Source organism: Syzygium oleosum, unplaced genomic scaffold (assembly GCF_021117445.2).
Source record: "Syzygium oleosum isolate NSW1041296 unplaced genomic scaffold, Sole_v2.1 Sole_v2.05, whole genome shotgun sequence".
In the NCBI taxonomy this organism is placed as follows: domain Eukaryota; kingdom Viridiplantae; phylum Streptophyta; class Magnoliopsida; order Myrtales; family Myrtaceae; genus Syzygium; species Syzygium oleosum.
Genome location: NW_026607489.1, coordinates 12,172,084 through 12,194,757, shown reverse-complemented (window position 1 = coordinate 12,194,757; position 22,674 = coordinate 12,172,084). Strand labels below are relative to the sequence as shown.

The window sequence follows — 22,674 nt, the reverse complement described above, 5'->3', positions numbered from 1 at the left end:
TGTGCATTTCCTACCAAGCATGAAAAGACGCACGTACGTATCACTGGCCTGGTTCGAAAGAGGTTATCAATTATTATCCTGCTATGTCAAGTCGCAGCTTTGTACAATGTATGATGACCTGCTAAAAGTACAGAGACTTGATAACATGAGACCCTCACGCTGGGCCTAAAGAAAACACCATAAACATAAGAAGGCATTAAACAGTCGTTCGCTCGTTCTTTAAAGGGTAAAAAGGCAATTTAGGCTCAGCAATTCTGATGTGTGAAGAGTAACTTATCTTCACATTTATATTAACAGTACCAAAAGAATCTAGATAGAAAATAGATTACCCCATTCAACCAGCAATGGCTGCAGCAAGATGACAGTGTGTCATTCCAGATGCCAGTTTCTAGCATGAAAAAGGAAAAGGCCAAAACAAGAAAAGTGGGAAGTACATTTCAACCTCCATTTTGGACCTTCAACATCTTGATTGGACCAACGCGGTGAAGAAAAAATCTTCCCTGCAGTTCTTTCCTGATGGGTGAAGAAAGATACACGATACAGCACCTAGGGGGTCATCCTCATAACAAATGGTGCAAAAGAACCGAAACAGCACTCATATATAAGATAAAGCATTTACAATATTGATCAGCACAAGCACTTCCACCACTGTTGCACAGGTTTAAACCAGTTTTCAAGAACTACAAAAAGTTAGAAGTCTGCTCTCCTTCATCGTTCTCTTGTTCCGATATTGTCAATTCAGCCAAAATAGAGAGTACAAATTGCCACACAATTAAAAAAAGGTAGGTACCAAGCCAAAAAAGTACTCCAAGAGTTTATTTACCTCATACCACTCCATCCCAAATCCTTTTCCAATGGGAGAAGTCTACTTAACCCCAAAGTTCTCATTGAGTGTTCTACAAATGTGACTACAGATGCTTTGTTATTCGAACAAAGGAAATTGCGGATTATTTAATTAAAGGTACTGTCACCAATTTTACTTGCTCCAGTATTGTCATCTATTTCAAATGATCATCGGCAGTCTCATTGGTCCACAAAAGAAACTTTATGCAGTAAAGCTTTTACGGCTAGTATCCAAGGTTGATGCCTGAACTTGGCCTAACGGAACTAGATGCAAGTGAATTAGATACATAACCAGAGGAACATTGAACAATTATCCCAATTGGAACTCCTCCCAATACGCTTTAAGCAACGTTCATAACGAGAAATAATAATAATAACAATAATAAAAGCGTTGGCGATGATGATGGTGATGATCATGATGGTGATGATGAAGAAGAAGAACCAAAAAGGATCACTATATAAGCATTCTCGAGGGAAAACAGAAAAGAGTTCGTCTTTCGACAAGAAAACTTCTTTAGGCATGTAGAGGAACCTTCCAGACCAATATTACAAATCCAAGAGCAACTTGGCACTTTGGAAACATCAAGCCTGCCATCAATCACGCCTTAAGCATGTAGCAGTTACAAAGTCGTTTATTTCCTGTTGAACGAAACAGCCCCTGCATCAGTCAAGTAATACAGCCAATTAACTAGCTGTAGGACAATTTGAAGACCTCCACAAGAACTGTGAAGGCTGAAAAACGTTTCACCGACCCCATGGCCCATTTGTTAATGCAAACATGTACTGTTGCCATGTTTCCACCCAAGAAATAGTTTTAAGTATCAAAACAACCAAGCTACCCAAAATGACCATTTCCTTTTTTTTGTTTTTCCCCCTTAAAATGATGCTCCAGATAATCTTGACAAGGAGACAAAAGCACATTCAGTAACATGTCTAAGAGTCAATCTCTTTGACAGATCGACCCTAGGCTTTCTTTTTCTCGGTGATGTGTGGACTGAGGTAATACATATTACTTTAATCAAGATAAACTAAAAAAAGTATCAAATTTGGCTGTAGAATAATTGTGGTTGCAACAGATTTTGGACTGCGCATCATGCATGTCCCTTTTTAAGTTCCCTTGTCAAATGAGAGTAGCGTGGGTCTACATGACCATGTGGAAAGTTAGTTCATGGGTTGAATCTTATCTACAAGATGGAAGAAATTGAAAAAAATTGACAGCTAATGGTACTGATAGAAAGACTCGTTTGCTTCTAGCTGGAGTTCATTACAATGATATGAATATAATGCATCCAAAACATCAAAATCAAGGGAAAATCCACACCATACACCCTTTGGGTTTGTTGATGCTGTCCTAGCTCCAAAAGCAGCCAAGATAAGAGAAAGATTCTGTATTATTATCATGTCAAACCAATAACCGCAGAATTCGTCTTTCGTGCATTTTCATAAGATGTTTTACGCCGTTACCCTTCTGAACCAACCTCACCCCCTGTCCTACTGACTTCTTGCAGAACAACAGAAAACAGTAACATCCATTCTTACATGCTGAAATACTCAAGTTGGGTAACCAAGCCCCAAGCCTCTATCCTCAAATCTCAAGTACAAATCAAGAAGCTGCTCGAAGCATTCATCGACATGAATGTATCAGATTGCACAAATGAATCACTAAACTATTAATCTCAACGCTAGAATTCCATTTCTGAGTTTAAAATAGCAAGCACCTGCTAATTCAATTACATGAAGACGTAATGGTAGTACTATCAAGTATAAAGTAATGCCTTGATCACCAATTACCATTTCGAAATCCATTACCAATCATCGTCACGCCTCCTTTCTCTACCGAACATGTAAATTGAATCGACCCAACGGATTGATCACCGGTTATCATCACCAGATACACAGGAAGGGAAAAAAGAACGGGACAAGCACAACAACACGGGGGGCAGAACTTTTCGAACTTACAAGAACGATACAAAATGCTCCATCGAGATGAACAAGCTCCGCAACTCTACCAATGCAGCACCCCGACAAAGCCCATTCCGCCTCGTCGCTAAGATTTCAAATCCGTCCCGCTCTTCCCAATCTCCAATTTCTGCATTTCCCGCACCGTCGGATCCTCCACCTCGTCCGTGCTGCTCGCCTCCGCCTTGCCTCCCCCATCACCTCTCGAACAAGGACCCGCCACGTCATCCGCGGGTTCGTCAGGCTCGGACAGATCCCCAGCCACGACATCTTCGCATTCGAGAGCGTCCGATGCGTCGGCGGCGGCGGCGGCGGCGGCGGCGGCTTTGAGGAACGCTAGCTGGATGGATTCGAGGGGCAGCGCGCAGTCTTCGAGGCCCGCGTCTTCGAGGCGGGGAGGAACGAGTTCGTCCAGTTCGAGAGAGGGCGATGATCCCGCTCCATCATCCCCCGCGTCCATGGCCGACTAGTTCGGGGAATGTTGCTGACCGAGCCGAGCGGTGTACTCTCCGAGAAGGTCAAGACGGCGTAGAAATTACCAAATCAAGGCGAGGAAAAAAGGAAGTCGCGTATATTTGGTCCCTGAAGTTGCACCATGTTTTCAATATGGTCCTCTAATTTGCAAAATTCTACAATTGTGATCCTTCGTTTTATAGAATTCCTCTAGTCAAATCCCTCCGCGCAATCCGTTCCAATTAGACCTGTCAAAATAGATCATAAGCCCATTTTTTAACTTATATTTAATAGGCTGAGTTGTTATATGAGTTAGTTTTATCTAGTAAATTGGTCATGAATGGGTTTAGACCCAACTCTATGGGTAGAATAGATTTAATATGAGTGTTAAATGGGTTCACAACTTACTTACACTCAACTCACCTTTATGACTCTCTCTTCACTCTCTCTCAATCTCGCGCTTGCTCGCTCACTCAGTGCTTTCACCTTAGTTTGAATATGAATTTTCCTAAATTTGGTTAAATATAGAAGTGTTTAGTAATATAGGTCGAGGTCGAGATCCGGTATGGATCGCTAGATTTATATTGCATGAAAATGAATCGATTTAGATCGGACCATTTTCAACTTGATCAATCCATTTGACTGATCTAGTTCCAATCAAGTAAAGCGAATGCATCAATCTTTACTGATCGAACCTGACGTCGAAATAATCAAGTACAAGTTGATTGTGAATTGTGGCACCGTTTTCTCTAACTTTACTTTGGCTATTAACAAACGCCTTCAATTTGCCAGAATCAAAGATCACGGGACTTATTGCAAAAAGTCCACATATTTAAAGACTTTGTTGTACCGATTAAAAATTTGAAGAACAGCAGTAAAAGTTTAAATATAATTTTTTCCATGAGACAAACAAAGAGTACAATAACAATCCTCAATTACCCAACTCTCAAAATTCTCTATTTTTCGTTCATCTTCATTTTCAATTTCCCTGAAATTACTCCACCCACTTTTTGCTGTACTGAAATAAAACCAATATTAAATAATATAATTCACAAAAGTCGAATAAGGCGATCCGTGATAATAAAAGTTAAATAAAATTCAAATGATCATAACAAATGGTTTAAAGAGAGTTTGTCACCGGATTGAAAAGGTTATGGTCAAGTGACTTCAGCTGTCATCGAGGAGGTAAAACTAAAGAGAGAACCTAAAAGTGATTACATTTTAGGGCTGGCCCAAACACCTGCCTTAAAGCAAACGCATAGTGTCCATTCTTAATACGTTCCCGTTGCAACCAAACGCACACTGTGTCCATTCTTAAGGTCTTATTACTTACGAATGCTGCACAAGTCTGCATCGGCTACCCGCCGCAACCTACTTCCCGGAAGAGATTGGAGATCCTACTTCCGTTTCAAGCAGCATGTATCCATAACATACTTCAAAGCAAACTCATAACCAACATGTCCAAACAAATTAAACTCGTAAACTACTAACATTAGAAGAGGGAACCGACAGGACCACGAAACAGTCTTCCTTGATCTACTAATGATACACGATGAGAGTTTGATCAACTCGCCTACATTAGTCTCTTACGTAACAGTTATCGAGCAATTAATCACGATATTTCATTTCCACTGTATTCCCATTCCACGGGAAAGAGTATCCGATTAACTCTCTTCAACATTCACAGCCAGTAGATCTCTGCTGCCGTCCTCCAGCGGTGACGTCAATGGTGTCGGGAAGGTATCTTTGAAAATACATAAGAAGATGTTACAACAATTTCACGAGATAATATTACGCGGAGAAATATCTGAAGCTTAAACTAAAAGCCAAAAAAGTTTTAAAACAAAAAAAAAAAAGAAGAGTAGTAAGTAGAGTTAATCAAATGAACAGAAACATCTGAAGATTTACTAGAGTCGTAAGAGTATCATGTATGCGCATTCAGTCCTACACGCATACTACAATATCCTCTCACTTAATAACGATAACAAGCGATATTAAACATTCTTTGACCCCAGAGTGCATTTAAAACATCTACTTTTAATCACTTCTGTGGAAGCTGAAGAACTATTTTGACAGCTAAATTTCCATAATGCCAGCATCCAAAAAAATGAAAAGGCATTTCATGATAAAGTTAACTCCACTTATATTTTATCGCCGATGCAACTTTGCTTTGCTGACACACAGTACCATTTCCGATATCAGATGCAAAGAGTTCAAATTTCTCTAGGTTAAGCTAACATTTTTTCTTACATTGCTATGCATAATTTATTTTATATAAATTGCTCCGCATGATATTGTTACGCTTTACAAGAACTTCATTTATCTTTGGAAATGTTTGTTTGGCATTTAACTATGATCACCCCAATAATGCTTAAGACAGTCATAGATGACTCGACATGTGAAAGAATACTTACATTTCTTCTTCAGGTTCATTCTTCAAAGCATTTTTAGCTATACACTCAAATGCAGCTTCCACATTGAATCCTTCTTTTGCAGATGTCTCGAAATAAGGAATGTTTCCCTTAGAAGCACACCAAGCCTTTGCTTTCTTTTCAGAAACCTACAACGAGAATTTTCAAGTCAAAAACGAAGCACACAAAAGCTGCACATCAGCGAATCAGCAGATAATCCCTTCAAATTAGATTCCTGCGAGAATCTTACCACACGACTGTTACCACCATCAACATCTATCTTGTTCCCCAACACGACAAATGGAAAGTTTTCAGGGTCTGATGGGCTGGCCTGTACATCAATTGAAATAAAAAATCGTACTGAGTCACAGCTTCAATAGCAATAAAATCAAAGAAATTTCTTCGTAAACATAAATCATATCACCTGAAGTAGAAACTCCTCCCTCCAGTTGTTAAGATTATCAAATGATTTCATGACATTCACATCATAAACAAGGACACAGCAGTCTGCACCTCGGTAAAAAGCCACACCCAGACTCTGGAACCTCTCTTGCCCAGCTGTATCCCATATCTGCAGACATCAAAAAGAGCACGTCTACCATTAACACCAGCTTCTCAAAGTACCCGAAACTAAGTATGATTCCATGGTTCAACATTAGTCATGTTCAACGCTCTAATTCTCATGCTTTATCCACCAAACCGCCAATCGCAATAACACTTAACAGCATTAAAACTTCGTGAAATAAAGAGAAAAATGCTTCATTTTCTTAGCGGGCATGCATTGTTTCTGAAAACAGCAGAAAAAGGAAGATGGGAATGCTGATAAGTCCCCTAAAACAGATTGCGAGGGGCAAGTGAAAGTCTTAGCACATTCTTTTACAACTCAAAATCTACATTTCCTCGAGAGTTCTTCAAAAAGCATTATTTCCTCGAGGGCATGGTCAATCTAACCCCATGATTAATACACGAAACTGTCAAAACTTCAGTTTGAAGATTAATTACTAACATATATAAACAGCCCAATACAGTTCTCATCAAAGAGGCCAGAATTGATCCTACCAGCAAATCACAGCAAATACATCAACTAACCTGCAATGTGAACAATCGATCTTCAAACTGAACTTCCTTCGTCAAGAAATCAGCTCCAATGGTCGCCTTGTACTGGTTACTGAACTTGCGGTTGACGTACCTGCCCCGCGAATCCAAAACAAACAACCACAGTCAAGTCCCCCGAAAAACAACCCAAACCCACGAAAACAAAATCACCGTCCAGGTCCGAGGGAGAGTTACTGATTCATGAGAGACGTCTTCCCGACCCTAAACAAAGCGCCACGGAACAAAAGCGGGATGATCAGCGTGAGCACCAGTACCAAAAAAAAAAATAAAACGCAACTCACAATTCGACATCGCTCCGTTTTGCTCAGGCATTGATCGGGATCGCGCGAAGGCAAAGGAGGCTTACCCGCTGTCGCCGAGGATTATGACCTTGAGGAGCATGCGCCTGCGGGAAGCCATGGAGAGAGGCTGAGATCGAAGAGGAGACGCGGGGGAGAATTAGGGTTTTGGATTTGGGGGAAACTGTGGTTTTCCGATCGAGAGAGGAACAGGGAACGGATTTGGGGATCTTTGGGTTTTGTGTTTTCGGAGCGCTCCTGTTTTGAGCTTTTTCCGTTGGTGTTTTCGCAATTTCGGACCGGCCAATGGCGAGGACTCTTTGGTTCTGTGTCCGTGCTTCGAAAGACAGCGAGGACGCCGCTTGCGAACTTCCGGAAATGCCCACGATGCGATTCCTTTTTTCACACAACCTATTTTTTTTGGACGGATTTTCACGTAACTCATCATTCGCGCCCTAATTAGCAAGCAGGAAGCAAAGATAATATGCTCCATTTGTTTTGCAAAAAATACAATATTTCTGGAAAAGAAATTTCAGGAAGTCTAAAAAATAAATATATTTTTTGGTGTTTGGCTGAAACTTGAAAATGACTTGCCTTTTAGTATGGAAAATCTGATTTGATTTTTCTCGGTGCATTCCTTTTAATATTTTTTTTATTTTTCTTTTTCTTTTTCCCTCTTTTATTTTATTTATAAAAAATCGAATTTTTAATTTTTATTCTTTTATTCTTTTTCTTCTTCTTCGGTTGGTCACTGGCCATGGTGGCGGCTAGAGACCAACCATAGGCGAGGGACGAGCCTCGCCACAAACCGGTGAAGTCGAGCTCGTTGAAACTCGTTGACCTCTAGCGAGGCCTTGAGCTTGCCGGCCTTAGGCGAGCTTCAAGCTAGCTAGAGGTTGGCGTCAGCCTTGAGTGAGCTCGATCTCGTAGGAATCTAGTGAGCTCAAGCCTTGCCAACCTTGGGCAAGCTCGTCCCTCGCCTGTGGCTTATCACCAACCTTCGTCGTGGTCGGCCATCGGCCGAGGAAGAAGGAAAAAGAAAATGAAAGAAAAGAAAAGAAAAATAATTAAAAATTTGATTATTTAAAAAATATACATTTTTATAAGAAACGAATGTTTCATTGACTAAGGACTCAAGCCCAAGCATCGAAGACCCGTGCTTGGACATCAGGCACAAGCACCAGTGCTTTGGGCCTAACCTCAACGAACTCGAGCGTGGGCACTGGGGTCCTAGGCTCGGCCGACTCGGGCCCAGGCGCCGGAGACCTAGTCTTGAACGGTGGGGACCCGAGAACCAGTGTTGGGGTTTCTATGCCCAAGCATAGAATTTCGGGTCTAAATGCCGATACTTAGTCATATTTTGGAAAATGTTTTTCGATTTTTCAAAGAAGGAAATCATTTTTCTGAATTTAAGCATAGGTTTTTCGTTGGCTTATTTTCTTAAGAGAAACAAATGTCAGAAAATGTTTTCCCCAGAACAAACGGATCCTTAATGGAAGGTTCAATTCCGCGTATCAATCATAACAGGATTTGTTCGTTTAAAGGAAAATTGTTTTCTAACTTTTCGATGTTTGAATGATGGAAAGCTAATTGATGTACGGAAAACGTTATCCATAGACTTTTTTTTTTGGGTCAAATTCCATGGACTTAAAACAACAAGCTTAAATTAGAGGACAACAACTTTCATTTCTAGTAAAAAGAAAATCACTTTCCCTATCATAAAACAATCGAAAACTAACAATTTTCTTTGAAAATAATTTTCATGGAAAATATTTTCCTTTATCATGAAGTTTTCAGTCTTAGAGATAAAGGAAAACGCTTTCCAGGAAATCAATTTTCAGATTAGGAAATTCTTTTTTCTAACTTTAAGTATGCATAATTTCTTTGACTTTAAGTGGTTTTCTGTTAACCAATCATTTCGAACAAACCTATATGCGTGAAAGTCCAAAAAACTAATTTACGGAAAATGTTTTCACTCAAACAAACACACTTGAGTGAATGAATTTTTCACAAATTAATTTTGTGGACTTTTACACGTTTAGTTTGATGAAAATGATCATTCAACGAAAAATCACTTACACTAAAAAAAAAACATGTAGACTTAAAGTTAGGAAAATGAGTTCCCTAACCTGAAAAGTGGAAAACATTTTCCTGAAAATAATTTCTCGACAAGTATTTTTTTTATCACAAATTTTTTCCGAACCAAACACAAGTTGCACTCTATGGCCAGTTTGATTTTGAAACTTTTTCTTTGTGCTGATTAGGGGCGATCGATGGTTCCTCGTTTCTGGAAATCGGGGACCGGACCGACTGGTCCGGTCTGATCCGGTCCGATGGATTCGGTGACTATAATGTTCTCTGTCCGCATAGAGTGAGCTATCTCCTTGTGCAATGTGTACAAGTCCAATGATATGCTCCGATGGTGTAGAACACCAAGGCATGAGCCAAATACAATGACTTTTCATATATAGTGGCGTGTGACACCAACAACTCGGTATATGTTATGATGTTAAACATGTGCAATGTGTACAATATCACATTATGCATGAGAGTGGAGGAATTCGTCAACCAAACCAGGAAAAAGAATTCATTCCCTGGCGCTGCAATGAAGTGAAGCTCGTTCTCATATAGATATGTACATAATTACATATATGTGGAAGACAAGGAGAAAATTAAAAAAAAATTTATTGAAAGGAGATAGCATACAAGCTATAGATAGACCAGTGCAATGTGTACACATTGTTGTTGTCTTGAGAGAGCATACATTGCACAAGTCTATCTAGTTTGTATGTTATCATGCCGTATATGTTGTACACATGTACATAATTTTTCAAAAAAGATTAAAATAAAATGTAACCGGTCCAGTCTGGACCGGTGGCCTCTAGAACCGCCCAGAACCGGCCGGTCCGGTCCAAGCGGTTTGGGTTCATGCGGTTCCCATTGTACACACCCCTAGTGCTGATTAAGTCCCTCAATCCGTCAATGCTCGCAAAGGAAGGTGCCGAAAACTCAGGTTTTGTCCCGTCAATCAATTTGTGCCAACCCAAAAACAAATAATTCGAGACATGATTAAGCAAATTTCAATGGCTTTTCGTCGTCCGATGGCTCTGATAATTTGAACACGGGACAGCTGCGATTTGTCGAAAATGTTGACAAACTAGCTTAGATCGAAAGGTTTCTGCAAATTTAAAAAAAAAATGATTGTACGGATTGTAAGTCGGAGGACCATATTAAAAGAACATGTTATGACAGTGTAACTCTTTCAACTTTTCATGATTGTGATACTGCGCGCACGAATTTTTTTCGTTAAATTAAGTAAACAAGCTCTCATAATTGACTCAATTGGGTAGTTCAGTTAAATAAAATTAACAGCATTGGTTGATGCATATTTTGTCCTTAGGTCGACCTCAATTATACGGATTGGACGCCAACATGCCTTTCTCGAAATGACGCCGAATCATAAATCGAACCGTCGATATGAATCTACCTCGCTCTCTTGTCACGAGACCTTGTTGTTTTTTTTTTCCCCCATAAAGCAACCACCGCGAACACCACCATTGCCCTTACTCACACCCCCCCGGCCTCGAGGCCGTGCAATCTCCTTTTGAGGCCGAGATCTCTCATTGGCAGTCACGGAGAGAGCGAGCGAGCGAGAGAGAGAGAGGGCGTGATAGGGAGTCGAGAGCGGATACGGTGGCGACGACGGTGGCAGGGAGCAACAAATGCAGATATCGACGCCGGCAAGGATGGGTGCCAAGGACCGATCACCGATGAAGAAAAACGAAAGGAGGAGAACGAAAACAAAACTGAGAAAGTGTGTAGATTAAAGAACGGAAGGAAGAGTAAATTATGCGGCGATCCGATTCCACCAATAATTGTCGATTTAGCACTGTACGCCAACAACAAAAAAGAAAAAAAAAAACACGTGGTGTGTCGCTTAACTTAATGAAAAACGAGTGCGCTCACATGGAGTCTTTTTCCTAAAATTAGAAACTCGATTGAAAATAAAAAAGTTAGAAAATTTCATTCCACACTCTGAAGGAAATTTCACCATTGTGATCTCTTTGCGCATGTGGAGTACCCGAAAACAATTTCCGTTGACTTTTTTTTCTTCGGACAATAAAGGGTAAAAATTATAGGGAAAAAAAAGAGAGTACATCTCACAAAAAATGAAAAAAGGGTTAGTACTACGAAAAACCCGAAACTGGTACATCCGTGATAAATTTATCACAAACTAATTTTTTGACCACCAAAAATCCCAAACTGGTACACCTGTGACAAATTTACCATAAACAAATTTTTTGATCACCAAAAAATCCCAAATTGGTACATTTGTGATAAATTTAACCTCCGTTAGTTTTCTTCAAATTTGATTAATATCTCAAAAAATCACAAACTGATACGCTTATAACAAACGGATGATAAAATCCAAAACCGTTACATCTGTCAATTGCCGCGTGCTATTTAATATATCAATTTAAAGGTAAAATTTAACGGAGGGTAAATTTGTCATATATGTACTAATTTGGGATGGTCTTTTGAGGTAAATTTATTACATATGTATCAATTTGAGATTTTTCGCGATATTAATTCAAATGAAAATGTAAAGAAAAGAAAAAGATGAAGTAGCGCGACGTCCTGGATCTGCAAATATGCGCCTGTGGCTCTGACATTCATCAGTTCCCAGGAAACATAACTTTCCTCCAAAGCTTTCATCAATGGCGGCCGACCCCAACCAAGTTCAATGTTCAGGAGCAGCGCCACGTGGCTTACAGTGCACATCCTCTAGCAGCAGCTCAACCACTCGATCATCGCCATCATCACCAGAAGCACAAATGTGTTGTTATCTGTCTCCTGAATCCCAATAAAAAAGAAAGTGGATGCGCCAAATTCTGCCTTTTCTTTTCTATTTTTGTTCGTTTTTTTTTCCTTCCTTTTTACATTGGTTCGAAACCCGATCTAGGAGTCGAAATGCTCACGCGCTTGCCTTATAATGTGTTGTTGGATGACGTGAGATTTTGCGAAACTACTATTAACTGTTTTGAAAATTTAAATTATTAGATGGATACGTAGTTAGTATTAAAAAAATTTCATCATACAAAATAATTCTCGCAAGAAGTGGATGGATCCGTGATAAAGTTACATTTTGCAATTAATGTTGTAGCAATGCTTTTGTACGAACTATGCCACCCAATGCATATGGAATTACGATGTTTTGTGCTATTGCTCGAATATCACCAATTATGTTTTGAGCGATGTTAAGGACAACGATACTTTTCGAAAAGATGAAAATGTCGAACTATCGAACACCCAAAAAAGAAGAAGCAAAAGTAAACGAGTGTAATTGAGACAAGAGTACCGCATTCGAGTGCAGATATTCGTGGAAGGACGAGCTTGAAAAATGAAGCCATTCAAAGGATAAGTAATTGAAACGAACAATACTGCTTCGAGGAGGTTTAGACACTTGAAAATGAAAATCTCTCGAGCTCCGTTTATTTCATGAAAAATAAATGATTTGGAAATGACTTTTCAAAAAATGATCGCTTGTACTATTTGAAAAATGGAAAATGTTTTCGTCATTGAAAACAATTTATGTTTAAACATTTTCGTTAAAGATGAAAATATTTTTCGTTCATTCATTTTTGCAAGCGATAAATTTTTAAAAAATATTTTTTAAATCATTCATTTTTTGTAAAACAAATGAGCCATAGTATTTTTTACGGAAAAAGAAAATAAAGAAAAGAAGATGAGTGAGGCATTTAGGCATGTGCCTTGATCCGCACTCTAAGCGCAATTTGAGTAGCATTGTCTACCTTCTCTGTTCCGCCGCCCCTCGTCGATGCACATGAGGAGATTGATTTTGGGGGTGGTTGCCGGTGGTAGCCAAGCGTGGTGTTCCGGTGATGTTCATGCCGTTCACAACGACGGCAGCTCAGTCGCTGGTGGCACCGACACCCGATAATGACGATGATGGTCGAGTTCGAGAGCGGCCATGGCAACTGCTGAGTACGTTAATGCGGATGGGCAACAACAGTGAGATGGGCTAGAAAGAGAATTACACCCATGGAAGGTATAGTTGTCGACGCCGCGCCACAGTAACTTTCCGGGAAAATGACACAAGTGATTCTCTAACTTTAACCCAATGAATAATATTATCCCTAAGCTTAAATCGATGGAAGGATATCATCGGATATCTTCATATAATTTAAGGACTAGGTTAAACATTCACCAAAAGTTCAGGGATCACGTTTAACAAATCAAAAGTTCACGGACCATATTACGCATCGGACCAAAGTTCATGAACCACATTGAACAGACTAAAAATTCACGGGCGACATTATACATCGGACCAAAGTTTCACGGACCATTTACGCAATTATCCCTGATCTTTTCTTGCGAAATACAGAAAGTCCCACAGAAATGGAGCCTTTTTTGTTACTCCCCAGGGGAAAAAGAAATTGCACTTTCCGTCCGGCAAAAATGCGAAATAATTTGGGAAAAAATAAGCTGGCAAAAAAGGGAAAGGAAGAACAAAGAGGGCCGGTTGAATGACATCCGATCAGCAAGATCGAAGGGGGAAAAAAAAAGAAACTACACGAAACGCACGACACGCCCAGAAAGCGTAAGAGGGAAAAAAGACTCTCTCCCGACCCCAGTGTGCGCGAGAGCGAGAGCGAGAGAGAGAGAGAGAATTTTTATACTCTCGCCCACACACCGGGACACGGCAAATCAATCGTGCCTCTCGTGCGATTCCGCTCTCTTTAAACCTAACAGTCCTTTGTCTCCGTCTTCGTCTTCCTCCTCCTCCCTCCTCTCGCCGACTTCCCTTTTTCCCTCGCATCGGTGTTGCTGCATCGTCGTCCGTTGTTCGAAGCTCCTCCCGCCGCCGCTGCTGAGCCATCTGTTTTCCCGGGCCGATTCCGCGCTTCGCATTGCGCGATCCCGCTCGCGAATCCGCCGGTTCTCCGAGCTGTTTCTCGCCGGGGTGGGTGGGTGGGGGGGGGGGGGGTTTCGGACGGTTCCTCTGCGCCGATCGGCGGTGGGGAGATGAGAATCGAGGCGGCGGAGGGCCTCGGCTTTTGACGCGGTGGTTGTTTTCCGATTCGGGTTTCGGATTCTTGGGGATCAGTCGGCCGATGAGCGTCGCGGGGGCGGAGTTGATTGCGGATCGGTCCGCGGTTCGTATTTGCTGATTTTGGGCTTCGCATTGCGTGATCCTGGTCGTGGCTTGCTCCGGTTCTCGGGCTGTTCGGGGCTTCCGCCATGGCTTTCGTTGCGATCGGTCGCCGGAATGAGCCGGAGGCGGTTCGATCCTGAGGCGTTGCTTGATTCCGTTCGGGGGTTTCGGGCGGCGTCTGTTGATGAGTTTTGTAGCGTCGAGGTGATTGGGCAGAATGAGTTCGTCGAGGCAGGTGACGGCGAGGGACCTGGCTGAGGAAGCCAGGAAGCGGATTGTTTTTCTGGCAATATGCGTCATTGGGCTGTCATACCTCATGTCCTGTAAGCCTCGCGTGTTGTTATTATGAATTCGATCGATTCGTTTCTGCGTTGATGTTAATTCATTCGCCCTTTTTTTTTTCGATCAATTTTGGCTGTGCGTGTATGCATTATGAGTTGCAATATTGAGTATCTTGTGGCTCGATTTGCTACAACACCTCCTCTACTGGACTTGCAACTTTCCATTGGTGGGTGGCTGTAGTCTCTTCTATGTATATTTGATTCGTCCACTTTGGTGTTCCTGTATAGTGACAGTCTCTCGGGGCTACTTTTAAGCATGAAAAACTGTTATGCAGTGTGAATCTCGCATGATATAAAATTTGATTGGAGGAAAGGACACTACGTGGTGTTCTGGATTGGTTCGGGGACGCATCATCAGATGTCTCAATGAATGGATGAATTAATGATTTGATTCTATACTCCAACTGTGTAAGTGTGAGCTGGTATCCAATTTTGGCTAGACTAGAAATGTAGGTCTGAAGGGAAGGAGGAGTACTGATTGTTAAATAGGCATGATAATGGAGTTGTAGGCTAAAAATATTTTTGTAAAGCTTCTTTGCATTGAATTGATTTTCCAGGTTATTGATGCAAACTTATTTTATTCTACTCTTTCGTAGTTCCATCTTGATAATCTGTAATGATCTTTGAAATAAAACCCCCGGAATTAATTTACCTTATTTTTGTGGATGACTAGCTAGCATTGTCAATCATAGGAAAGAGTAAGATTGACGCTCTTTTTCACTGTGGCAACGGGAATAAAGAGAGCGAGGATTCTTTTTTTGGCTAGAAATGCGTCAGACTTCATCTTTATTGCTTTAGAGTTCAGACTACAACCTCTCAAGGGGCATCAAAACTAACATCCTTCTCTAACAAAGTTCTCAAAGAAAGAGATGGGCGAGTAATTCACCCTTGAGGACATAAACCCTTCCTATCTTAAGTAGCTACCCAATTAGCATATTCATCAAGAGAGCAAAGACTTGGCAATATTTTGGGCCTCAACCAATAACATTGAAAAGAAAGAGAAGCTCAAGTAACTTTAACAGTTAGCAAATATCTTGCTAGAATCATCTTTTGCTTCATACCGTCATTTCCGAACAATTCAGCAAAGCTAGCATTTTTCGTCCTTGTTGCTGTTGGTGCATCAAAGTTTGAAACCTAATGGAGCTTTATGGAGTTTTGGAATAATCAAGTCTTGCGATTTTGTGCGAAACTTTGATGTGTTCTCATAATTTGAAAATTTGTTAAACTGAAGGTATTGTTGAATATTTACGTGCTGTGATTCTTTCTGCTATTATTTGTTATTTGCTGAATCTCCATGCTTATGATGGGACATTCACTGATCTTATTTCTGTTTTCAGTGACAAGCTCTTCTGTGTGGGTTAACTTACCCGCTGCTGCAACATTGATCATTGCCCTTCGCTATTTTTCAATGGATTTTGATATGCGAAGGAAAGCTGCAGTATATAACAGCAAAAAACCTGCAAGCACCACTGCATCTCTGAAGAATCCTGTTCGAACTCCTAAAGTTGTTACAAAGTCAAACTGGAGAAGAAAAGTGGATTCTCCTGTAGTCGAAGATGCAATGGATTGCTTTACCAGGCATCTAGTATCCGAGTGGGTCACAGATCTTTGGTACTCTCGTTTAACACCTGATAGAGAAGGCCCAGAGGAATTGGTGCGCATCATCAATGATGTTCTTGCAGAATTTTCAGATCGTGTGAGGAACATTAACCTAATCGACCTTCTTACAAGGTATTCTCATCATGATATTCTTCATCTTTTTTCTGTATCATTATTGTTTCCAAAAATCTGGTTTTCATGGTCATTGACCTTATTAAATGGTGCAGGGATATTGTCTGTCTCATCTGCACACATTTGGAGGTCTTTCGCATGACACAAGCAAAGATTGAAAAGCAACAGTTCGAACATCTCACTGTTCAGCAACTAGATGGTGAACTAAGACGTATCTTGGCTTCTGAAAATAAATTACACCCAGCATTATTTTCCATTGAAGCTGAGCACAAGGTTGCTTTCTTCATATCTCCTATATGTAGACATTTGCGTTCCTTGCTATTCTCATGCTTTTTTTTCTTCCTGGCACAGGTTTTACAACATATAATGGACGGACTTATCTCTTTTACCTTCAAGCCCGAAGATCTGCAATGCTCATTTTTCAGATGCATTGTCAGGGAGCTTCTTGCCTGTGCAGTGATGAGACCAGTCCTGAACTTAGCTAACCCAAGGCAACTATCTCTTAGCTTTCATTAATATACGGCCCCTAATTTCGTCTGTTATTCATTTTCTATTGATATTCTTTGTAGGTTTATCAATGGAAGGATCGAGTCATTTGTCATTTCTAAAACCAAGGCTAATAAAGGTGCAATTTCAGCTCATGAGGCGTCGCCATCTAAAAATGGGACGAGGGTCTCATCTGATCATTTCTCCAGATTCTTAGATCCTACAGTAACTGGTGTTGAGCTCGTGCAGTTAAAAACAAGTCCATCCAAAAGTGCTTCTAGCACACATAATGCAGAAGACATCAATGGAACGTATCTTTCCAAAGATCCATTGCTTTCTATGGACGCGCGATCCTCCCGTTCATGGAATTCTTTGCCTGTGGAATCCCAAAATGGTGACGATAAAGGTATCTTACGACACCGCGCTGGAGGTGAGTGGGGAGAAATGTTGGATGTGATCTCTCGTAGAAAAGCTCAAGCTCTTGCTCCTGAACATTTTGAAAACATGTGGGCCAAAGGGAGAAACTACAGAAAGAAGGAGGGAGAAAATCGGTTGATCGAACAGGTTCCAAAGCAGTCTTTAGCGAATAAGGCTGTTGTCACTGATCATTCTAGATCTGTGTCCAAACCCAAAGGAAAGGACCAAATGGTAAACAACAATCCCCCTGGAGGTGGCACCTCTTCTGCAGTAGAGAATCCCTCCATCCAACCAAACAAGAACTTGTCAGGTCACTCGCTGATATCTGTAACTGAAGAAGATGATGACCAGAGTCTCATGCGTTTGGAGGAGGCTGATTCAGCGAGCAGTTCATATACTTCTGAAGATGAAGAAGCTGAGACCATTACTGGTCTTGACTCTCCTGGAACTAAAGTTTGGGATGGCAAGAGTAAGAGAAATGTTGGAGTTACTCCCATCCATCATCCACTGGAAACTTTTGAAGGCAGTAGCACAAGGAAGACTGGCAAAGGACATCCTCGCTATCAAAGATTTTCTGGTACCCGTTCGGGCAGGAAAAGGTCTAGATTAAGCAGCACAAAGGTGCATGTTTGGCAGGAAATTGAGAGAACAAGCTTCTTATCTGGAGATGGACAGGACATACTTCATACTTCAAAAGGCTATGGGACTGACGACGCCTCTAGTGATGACTCTGAGAATGAAATTTTGGGTAGAGCCAACAGTGGCGCAGCTGCTTCTTCCTCTGCACCCTCAGTATCCCTGCTAGAATGTCATATTTCGAATACTACCACTGTGCAAAATTCCTTGGTTGTGGATTCTTTTTTGAAGTTAAGATGTGAGGTACTCATTAAGTTTGGTTGTGTATGTTGGCATGCTGTGGTTTTGTTTTCTCCCGTATTTTTAAGTATAGGAAATGCATCTAAGCACATGTTTCATTGTAGGTATTGGGTGCAAATATTGTGAAAAGTGGCTCTAAAACCTTCGCTGTGTATTCCATTTCTGTCACAGATGTAAATAATAATAGCTGGTCGATCAAAAGAAGGTACTAACAATTTCACCCTGAACTTTGTGTTAATCTGTGTAATGTAAACTCAATTTCTTATGCCTATGTTACCCTCAGCTCGATTATCTCTACACAGTGTCATTTTCTGATCTAATTTGTCAACTTTTGCATGTTCTGGTGTCTCTATCTATATTTGACTGATGTTTGCAATAGGTTTCGGCATTTTGAGGAGTTGCATCGTCGTCTTAAAGAGTTTCCAGAGTACAATCTTCATTTGCCACCCAAGCATTTTCTCTCGACAGGCTTGGACATATTTGTGATTCAAGAAAGATGTAAATTGCTTGACAAATATTTAAAGGTCAAAATTCTCTCTCCCCGGCTTTCATTTGCTTTTAAGCTGCAATGGTAGACCCGGCTGGTAGCTGGAATTTGCATGAAGTGCTTAATCTATAGGTTGTCTGTTGTCTTATTCTATTTTATATTATTTCATCAGAATTTTGGTTGTTGATCTTTTTCAACGATGATCTCAGCAACTAATTGTTGGTACCCGGTTGACGCTTTGTGCTATTAAAAGTGTTCTATTCTGAACCTTCCATCAAAGTAGTTATCCTTTGTGTTTAGATGACCTGAGCTTCGTTGTCAGTTGTATACAGTAGTACTTGCAGTCATTCAGTACCTTACTTTAGCTGAGTTTCATTGTAAAGAGCCATTTCTCTTTTTTGTGGTTTTTATGTCTTACCTAAATATGTTTATGCTGTTCAGAAGCTTATGCAGCTTCCAACAATTTCTGGCTCAATTGAAGTATGGGACTTTCTAAGTGTTGATTCTCAGGTCTGACCATCATTTCCATGCACTACTGTTACTTCATAACCCTGTACTAGGGCTCTTCAGCCTTTTTTCTTGTGTGTGCTTCATGCCTCTCACTCTCTCTCTCTCTCTCTCTCTCTCTCTCTCTCTCTGGGGTTTAGGGGTGGGCATTGGAACTTAGAATGGTGAATTGCTTCCTTTCCCTCTTTTTTCCTTCCTCTGTATTTGATTAAAAGACTAAATAGATAAATATTTTTTTGATGCAGACATATTACTTCTCAAGTTCTTTTTCCATCATTGAAACTCTATCAGGTGTATTTTTCTGTTCTTTTCCTTTTCATTTCTGCCAATTGGTTGTGCTTTTGTGATGATTTGCTTTTTTTCCCGCATTCTGATCAACTCTGCATTTTCCATCTGGTGCTTGATGACTTTCTAGTTGACCTAGAGGATAAGCCCTCTCAAAAGAGCAAAAGGGTTTCAAGTTTTCCTGGGTCAACCATCAGTCCCTTGTCATCCAGAAGAGATAATATAGTTCCCGATAACAAGGAGACACCATTGCAGATGAAGCATGATCCTGTGGTGGATTGTTCCAGGCTGAATGTGCAAGATAAAATTGCCAATAGCAGGGGGAGTGATGCCACTGAAGAGACATCTGAGGCACTTCTTGATGCTGCCACTGACCCAACCCTTCCTTCAGAGGTATGGACTAGAGCCATACTCCTTTTCAAGATGACTAATTGTGGTTTGATATAATCCCCTACATTCTCAATCTTGTAGTGGGTCCCTCCAAATCTCAGTGTCCCGTTGTTAGATTTGGTCGATGTCATTTTCCAACTCCAAGATGGTGGATGGATACGGTACGTTGCAGTTGCTTGATTCCTCCCCCCAACCCCCCCCCCCCCCCGTTTTTTTATCGGAACTAGATTTTGATGTTAAACTATATCATAGGAGGAAGGCATTTTGGGTAGCCAAACAGATTTTGCAACTAGGAATGGGCGATGCCTTTGATGACTGGTTGATAGAGAAAATTCAGCTTCTTCGGAAGGGAGCCGTTGTTGCTTCTGGAATCAAGCGTCTCGAGAAGGTATTTGAACTGCCATGTGGTCTGTGAGAATCTGGGAAAAGGTGTTGCCTTTATTGTGCAAAGCTAAACTATTAATGTTGAAGAAGTACTTCTGATTCTTCCATGGACTACTTGGATTATAGGATAATCGAATTTTTGTCTATGCCTTTCCTGGTCCACAGTTAAAGTTGCAGGGATTGGCTTTCTGAGTTTTCTCAATTCTGTAAATAGCCTTAACAACTTAAGGCTGTGAGTAATAGACAGAATGCTAAACCTTTTACGAGGCACGGGCAATGTCTGAACATGTTTTTAATGCGGTGTTGCTTGAATTAGCTTCATGAATCATGCACTCAACTACAAATGAATATGTCGCATTGACTCATTCCAAGTTGTGTGATTGAAACAGATTCTTTGGCCTGATGGAATATTTATAACCAAGCATCCAAAGCGACGACGTGCTCCATCTGTCAATCCGTCGCAAAGTTCACCACGTGACCAGCAGTCTCCAGAAATGCCTTCACCTAGACAGAGTGATGAGCAGCAGCAACTGGAAGAAGAACAACGTGCAAAGTTCGTATATGAGATAATGATTGGTAAAACTTTGCCTTGACATTTTTATACAGAGTCTGAATTGATTCATATGATGTCATACAGTCTAAAGCCGCCTGATGTTTTGGACCATAAGCGAACTTTTTGGTACTGCAGATAAAGCACCAGCTGCTATTGTCAGTCTTGTTGGTCGTAAGGAGTATGAACAGTGTGCAAAGGATCTCTATTTCTTTCTTCAGGTAACCGTATTGCAAGTTTCTGATCATTGTGGTAGCAGTTCAGTATTCAGTAGCTTTACCATTTAAACGGGCTTGCGCTCATTTGGGCAATTGCTGCTCTCGATCTTGATCATTCGAAAAAGATATAGCGATGGTATCTGCATTATGTTTATATTAACATTTGGAGCTATTGGGTGCCCGATTCTCGTTGAATGTGCTTCCATCTAAAATGGTTGGCTGGTCAATTTTAGGCATTCTTATGGACTTTCATCTCCTTTATTTGACGTGAAACATCTAAAGATTATTTGAGTTAATCTTTTTTTGGAGGGACATGTCTCATTATTTTATTAAGTATCTGACGAGTCCCCCGAAAAAAGGAAAAATGAACTATCATGAGAGCATGAACATGAAGGCAGATGGGGCATAATCGAAAGAGTCGCATACATCAGCATGCTTATGAAACAGTTTTAGATACAAGTTATCGGCATATTGCAGTAACTTAACTCTGGGATGTCTGTGCAGTCATCGGTGAGTCTGAAATTGTTGGCTTTCGACCTCCTCGAGTTGCTCCTGTTATCAGCATTTCCGGAGATGGATTCTGTCTTTAAGCAGCTATATGACGAGAAACATAAATTTGGCGAATACAGAGCAAATTAGGAGAAATTCGCGTACAAGATTAGTTACAGGATCGAGTAAAGATTTGGGTTTTTTCTCTGTTACACTGTTTCACCTTTCTAGTCTGCTAAGTTCGTTTCATATCTTTTACACCAGAGTTTTTCTTTTCCCCCTTGACCATGTGAGTGAAGTGTATACCTTGCAAAGGTCTGAATTTTGTATCTAGTTTTTCACTTGTCATCAAGAGGGAAATCAGTCTCCTGTAAATTATGAGGTTATTCAAGATGTACAGCATTCTAAATGTAAAGCTTGTTTCTCTCCCATTGAAACTTCACTTAGTTGGAGTGGGTCACGGCAATATGGCTTGATAGATCCCTTTTTGGTCAACGTCTCCATTGAGAATCTCAAGACATGAGTCTTGCTCTCTACTAGAATGAGGCTCTGAAACATTGCAATGAAATGTCGTGGAGTATGACAAGAATTCAGCCTTGCACCGATCCTAAAAAATTCCTTGCTGCAACAGTTTGTGGTTAAACGGGATTCCTTAACCATCCAAACCGTCGTAATTTTCGTGTAGGAGAACGAAGGGTTTCAGAACATGAGTAATTTCAACTCGAAACGCTGGAAGAATTGGCTTTGGCAATCTAACTTGCCAATGTAGATGCTGAATGCACTCAAATAGCCTGAGTTAGTGCAAAAATTGTTCACATGAAGGCCATACAGGTTTACTGGTCTTAAGAGAACAAAGTACCAAAGGCACGGAGATTCGTTCGTGCCCGAATAGATTTTTTTACACTTATGTGGTTGGAGCTATGTTGGTTTGTGAAGGAGAAGGATTGGCACCTTCTTTAATATCAACCTTGCATGGCTAAGCTAGAATGATGATAATCGGCTAGAACGGAAGATGATGCAATTGCAATCGTAATGACGCAAGTCAAAAACCTCAAGATGCATCTGATATTGGGTCATAAACCAATCTCATACTTCCGTCTCACGAATCACTAAACAGCAAGTGCAATGAAGTAGTTCTGCTCTACAATTATCAACTACCAATCTCATGGAAACATGAATAATTTCAATAGCAAAGTGAAGAGACATCTCAACTTAGAAGACAAGCCTATAGGAACCATGAGAATCGAGTTTTTAAGGCGATTACAGCAAGCATCTC

General features: G+C 40.7%; 3 protein-coding genes across 5 annotated transcripts; 1 reads left to right on the top strand and 2 right to left on the bottom strand.

Moving 5' to 3' along the window:
* Positions 1–2,607: 2,607 nt before the first annotated feature.
* On the bottom strand, positions 2,608–3,357 carry LOC115678483 (uncharacterized). Its single transcript, XM_030601885.2, has one exon. It carries the CDS (start codon positions 3,260–3,262, stop codon positions 2,891–2,893), a length of 372 nt encoding a protein of 123 aa, XP_030457745.1. The 5' UTR covers positions 3,263–3,357; the 3' UTR covers positions 2,608–2,890.
* A 1,409-nt stretch (positions 3,358–4,766) lies between these two features.
* On the bottom strand, positions 4,767–7,380 carry LOC115678458 (ras-related protein Rab7). Its single transcript, XM_030601864.2, has 7 exons — positions 7,129–7,380; positions 6,957–6,983; positions 6,756–6,855; positions 6,091–6,237; positions 5,917–5,997; positions 5,670–5,815; positions 4,767–4,999 (listed from the first exon to the last, which is right to left on the bottom strand). The coding sequence occupies exons 1-7, from the start codon at positions 7,179–7,181 to the stop codon at positions 4,930–4,932; spliced, it is 624 nt and encodes a 207-aa protein (XP_030457724.1). The 5' UTR covers positions 7,182–7,380; the 3' UTR covers positions 4,767–4,929.
* Positions 7,381–14,057: 6,677 nt separating this feature from the next.
* Positions 14,058–21,813, top strand: LOC115678302 (uncharacterized). Of its 3 annotated transcripts, none has more exons than XM_030601652.2 (15): positions 14,058–14,560; positions 15,916–16,309; positions 16,405–16,582; positions 16,661–16,800; positions 16,879–18,091; positions 18,193–18,293; positions 18,468–18,612; positions 19,017–19,085; positions 19,328–19,373; positions 19,498–19,760; positions 19,839–19,918; positions 20,010–20,145; positions 20,531–20,717; positions 20,830–20,912; positions 21,414–21,813. In XM_030601652.2, the coding sequence occupies exons 1-15, from the start codon at positions 14,455–14,457 to the stop codon at positions 21,546–21,548; spliced, it is 3,276 nt and encodes a 1,091-aa protein (XP_030457512.1). In that variant the 5' UTR covers positions 14,058–14,454; the 3' UTR covers positions 21,549–21,813. The 3 variants fall into 3 exon arrangements, with proteins under 3 accessions (XP_030457512.1, XP_030457513.1, XP_056167328.1); XM_056311353.1 differs by lacking the exon at positions 14,058–14,560 and adding an exon at positions 14,614–14,745; XM_030601653.2 differs by lacking the exon at positions 19,017–19,085.
* The last annotated feature ends 861 nt before the right edge of the window (positions 21,814–22,674 follow it).